Source organism: Monopterus albus, unplaced genomic scaffold, assembly GCF_001952655.1.
Source record: "Monopterus albus unplaced genomic scaffold, M_albus_1.0 scaffold52.1, whole genome shotgun sequence".
NCBI classification, from domain to species: Eukaryota; Metazoa; Chordata; class Actinopteri; order Synbranchiformes; family Synbranchidae; genus Monopterus; species Monopterus albus.
The window spans coordinates 1559898-1565041 of NW_018127932.1; the positions used below are offsets into that span (position 1 = coordinate 1559898).

Here is a 5144-nt window from a genome sequence, read left to right on the forward strand (position 1 = left end):
CTGAGTGGACTCTTTGGTGCCGGGACAGGGAAGAAGAATGATTGAATCCCTTATCACAGTGGTGGCACATGTAGGGCTTGTCTCCCTGCTGGTGGACCCTCTGCTTTGGGGCAGTACCATAGGACATGGGCTTCCCAGGCTGAGGTGGAGAAAAGACTGGATTCTGGAGGTGGGTCTTGTGGTGACGAGAGAGAGAAGAGGAGTGATTGAAGCCCTTGTTGCAGTGTCTGCAGGTGTAGGGCTTCCCCCCGGCATGAACTTGCTGGTGCTTCTTTAGATGGCGTTTGCGGACAAAGCTCTTCCTGCACATGTTGCATTTGTACGGCTTTTCACCCGAATGGATCCTCTGGTGCTCTCTCAGAGTGGCCGCAGCTGCAAAACACTTTGTGCACTGTGTGCACCTGTGGGGTTTATCTCCAAGGACAACTGGAGCATGGGTCTTCTGGTGCTGCTTCAGGTTGGATGTTGTAGCAAAGCCTTTGCCACACTGTCCACAGGTATATGGCTTCTCACGTGCATGAACCTCCTGATGCTTTTTCAGATGCCTTCTGCGGACAAAGCTCTTCCTACACTGGGTGCACTTGTAGGGCTTGTCCTCTGAATGCATCTTCATGTGTTCTCTCAAGGTGATGGCAGCTGCGAAGCTCTTGCCACACTCTGAACATCTGTGTGGCTTGTCTGGCAAGTGAATCATCTGGTGAGACTTCAGGCTGAAGGCATCAATAACATCTTTGCTCATTATCTCAACTCCAGGAGGAACATACGGCTTTTCTTTCATGTGAATCTTCATGTGCTGCTTGAGGCTGGCCTCCACAGCAAAGCTTTCACCACAGTGGACACAGATGTACGGGTTGAGGTCCTTATGGATCTCAAAGTGTTGGTGAAGATCAGCTATGCTGCCAAAAATCTCCCCACACTCATTGCACTGCAGACCATGGGCTTCATGTATGATTACACCATTCTCAGACTCCACTGTCAACTCTCCACCATGGTCAGATTCAACTTTGACCACATGCTCACTTTCCGTCTTAAGCAGCACCTCTCCCAGCAGAGCCTCACTTCCTGTTGTCTTGATCTCTGCTCCTGTGAAGCAGTGCATCTCGCCATGTTCCACTTTAATGTACTCATGGTCTGTCTCGGCTACAATTGCATCCACACAGGTTACAGCTCCGAGCTCTGTCCCCAGACCCTGGATCTTCAAGTCTGAGCCATGGATCTCCAACTCTAATCCACGCTTTTCTTCAGTCATGATCTCAGTTTCTGCTCCATAGTGAAGGTCGACATGGCTGTGGGCTATGACACACTCCGACCCAAGTGTGTCAAGGCCGGGCGTGTCACATTCAGTCTCTGACTCGGCCATGAGAACACACTCCAGCCCCACGACCTCCGTTTTCCTGCCGGGCAATGACTCAAAAAAGAATCGGGGGAATATAGAGCGTTGTTTTGTTCAGCGTCGTGCTGGTGCTCGTGTCAGTGACCAGACCTGTGAAAGAGGAAAATAAAAGAGAAACAGTAACCATTATACCTTGGGAGGGTTTTCATTAGTTGGTTTGTCTGCCTGCCACAATGCCAACCGATAAAACAAAAAAACTAAATTAATCTAGAGTTTGACAATAAAGTGAATCTGTTGTCCCCAACATCCTGGAAGCAGTGATGCCATTACCGGTATAATCTCCTACTATTTGCAAAGTCATTGCTGAAAATCTGTTACTGCTCAAATGTTTGCTCATTTCTTGCATATAAACAAAAAGAAAAGGATGGACAACTGAACACACAGCACCTTGTCATCAAATTCAACCTTTCAGAAAAATGTAATATCTGGAGAACATCAAGCATACTTATCTGATTCCAAGTTGTTGTTACACCATGTATGAAAACCCTATTATGTTGTCCGAGTGCAATTATAAGAGCCAATATAACTAATATGAAACTAAGACTGACTCTACCAGAGGCCTGGGAGCGTGAGGGTCCTGCGCAGTATCCTAGCTGTTCCTAGGACTGCACTCTTCTGGACAGAGATCTCAGATGTTGTTCCTGGGATCTGTTTTGCACAAGTCATATATGTATATATCTTGCAGTAATAATAACTGTTATTCAATCAGATATTAATTGAAACAGTTCAATTAGGGTACAACCCCATCCCCTGGAGGAGCTCTGCTTGCTTAGAACATTACAGGATCTATCTATCTATCTATATCTATATATACACACACACACACACACACACGTTGGTTGTGTATTTGGTTAAAAAGGAAGGTGATGAATGTGACAAAGGGAAGTCATTAATATTAAATGCGATTATCCACTCTGTACTATTGTATATACACTGATCCATGTACATTTGATCTGAAAGTGCACAGAGCCCCCTATATTATGCTTAGAAAACTAAATGATGGAGTGAAAATGAGCCACGCATTGGCCAAGAGCTCATCGCTCACATTAAATAAAGTCGTGGAAATTATTTTCCATAACTACACGCCTTATGCTTGTAATAGTACTTAGCAAGCTAAGTGATCAATTTGCTAGCTAGTTAGCGCTCAAGGCGAATTTTGCTTCACTAGCTAACAATTGATAAAATTAAAGTGGACCACACCACGATCATGCTCCCAATTCGAACTTAATCCGCAAGCCAAAGCCCGACTGGCCTACAAAAAAAGTGTCTCAACTGCGCAGTTCGCTATGTCTTACTTAAACACAACCTGGGGGTCGCGGAGGCATTTAAACGCCGAGGTTTTGTTATTGAGCACCGGACTGTTGGTTGTTAGCTTTAATAACAGCTACAAATAGCAGTCATAGCCGCTAGTTAGCTGACTATGGACGAGGGAGAACTGGTTAACGATAAAACAGCATTGTGTTAGCTGCTAATGTGTTCACGATTTAGCCAGCTAACTAGCTTCACCGCGAAAGCAACACGCAAGTAATTATAGTCATAACAATAAAATACTTACAATAAAATGAGAAATCGAATTAAGTAATTCGTAATTTATGACAACGCCCGACACGGAAATTCTCCTTGTGCGAGTATTAACAAGCCATCTTGTTGTGCCACACCAGCACTTCCAGCTAGCCAAGATTACATGCTCGCCTAAGATGGCTGCCGCTAGCTAACGTTAGCCATGTTAGCTTCCGCCCAACAAAACATTGAATCAGAGCTGACCCTGAAGCGAATTCATGTTAGCCAAAAACGCACCGGGCTTAGCCAAAGATGAGTATGTCAATATGAATACAATCATAAACCATCTTACAGTATCACTGAATACTACGTAGTAGGCTAATGGTAAGTACGTTAGCAAGCTAAGAGCCACATCGTAATTCCAACCAGGAGTTGGCTAGCTGAAACAAAGATGGCTAACCGTGAAGACGATAAATGCTGTGCAAAAAGCCCGGGAAGTTGTCTTTTACTTACATATAAAGCAATCCACCGAAGACAAAAATCCCACGGCAGAGATCGAAAGACATTAGCTGAACAGAAACCTATTAGGCAAGTAATTCAGTTGCTGCTTAAGAAGGCACGGTGAATCCTGCTACAAACCCTAAGCCCTCCTTTACTGCGGCAGCACCACACAAACCACACGCGCGACTTCAATGGCGGCCTTGCCCATGTTAGCATCTATCCAGCCCAGGCGAGACAATATTAGCGCGCTGGCTACATAGCGGTGATGCCAAGCTAACAAGGCAGCTAATACAGTCTTGCTAACACGGCTAAAACCGGTTCTTCACTTTAGTACTAACATATGCAGATTGTAAAACACTGAAGCGGAAGGTTTGCTAACCCGCCCATCCAGCCGTGTTAAGTCTGGTTTCAGATGCAAAGATAAACTGGATGTTGATCCAGAAGGGTAGATGGGCCGTTTCTACAACGAACACGTATAAAACAACAACCTGGATAAGAGTCAAATCTGAAATAGCTCAGTTCCTTATGCCAATGTGTCGCTGTGCTTCTCTGCTTTTCCGAACAGAACATAACGTTACAATTAAGATCGAGTCAGGGCCTGTATTTTTCCATTAAATAGTTCGCAACTATCATAACTGGAGATGCAAAATAGACAAACCATACGTAGACTACCATAATAAACGATTACTACGAATACTCAGTTAAACGAAGACACCCTTCTGACTCAACTGTGCTACTATTCATGATAGAGTAAGGTTAAGATGAACTTAAACGATGAAATAATCAGTAAAGATCGCACCGATTTTAAACTTATACATTCTTCCACACACGCACACACCCACCTTTTAGTCCTTTTACTTTCTGACTGCAAAAAAGAGAAAAAAAGGAGAATAGTTTATATACTTCAAAGTATGGATTAAGAAAAGCTTTGCAAGCTGTTGTAAGCCTCGTCTAACTACTGTGTCTTCCTCGCTCCCTGCCTGTGTGCGTAGAAGGCGCCACAGCTCATCTGGCGCCAACGTTGGACTACTAACGCACTTTAGCGATAGAAATCATTGTCGTTTCAATGCAACAACTCAATACCTACCGCCCCCTAGCGCATCGGAGTTGTTTATGCAAGACACCATAGACTACTAAAATTGGTGGAAAGTAAACGGAGTACCTTTACAATATTGTAGCCTACATTAGTAAAAATTTAAGGCGACTCTAGTTTGAGTATTTCCATTAAAAGTGGTAAAAGTGGAGTTAATTGTAATGACTTATATGCTGTTGGGTAGCTCGATTTATAATAATACACCATAGCAATATTTATTATGGTATGCTAATATGTTTATTCTGATGAATCTGCAAAGTAGGCTAAGTCAGAACTAGAAGTGTTAAATAAATGTTAAAAGTACCATATTTGTCTCTAAAATGTATAGGAGTATAATTTTAAAGTAGCCTAACATGGAATAGAAATGCTCAAGTGAAGTAAGTTCCTCAGAATTGTACTTTAGTACAGTGCTATTTTTACTGGATTTCATTGTATTTATCTGACAGTTATAGTTACTACTGACTTTGCATATTAACATTTTCACACATCAATGCCATTTGACACAAATTTGTGCAATTCAACAATAATTTATCAATATGTAATATAGTCATTATTATATTCCAACAGTAAACACCAATATTACTATCAAGTTATTTTACTTTTGGTATGCCTACTCTATTTTGTATATGGAAAAAATACAATTTTATTCCATGTTTG

At 42.5% G+C, this 5144-nt stretch overlaps 1 protein-coding gene across 1 annotated transcript in view; it reads right to left on the reverse strand.

Annotated features, from left to right (window-relative positions):
• The window catches only part of LOC109961167 (zinc finger protein 883), a 5143-nt gene extending 2041 nt beyond the window's left edge, over window positions 1–3102 (reverse strand). The window contains 3 exon segments of the mRNA XM_074527637.1: window position 1; window positions 4–1483; window positions 2949–3102. The exon segment at window position 1 is cut by the window's left edge and continues 2041 nt beyond it. Of these exon segments, the coding sequence (XP_074383738.1) occupies window position 1; window positions 4–1360 (1358 nt within the window). The 5' untranslated portion in view covers window positions 1361–1483; window positions 2949–3102.
• Window positions 3103–5144: the final 2042 nt, after the last annotated feature.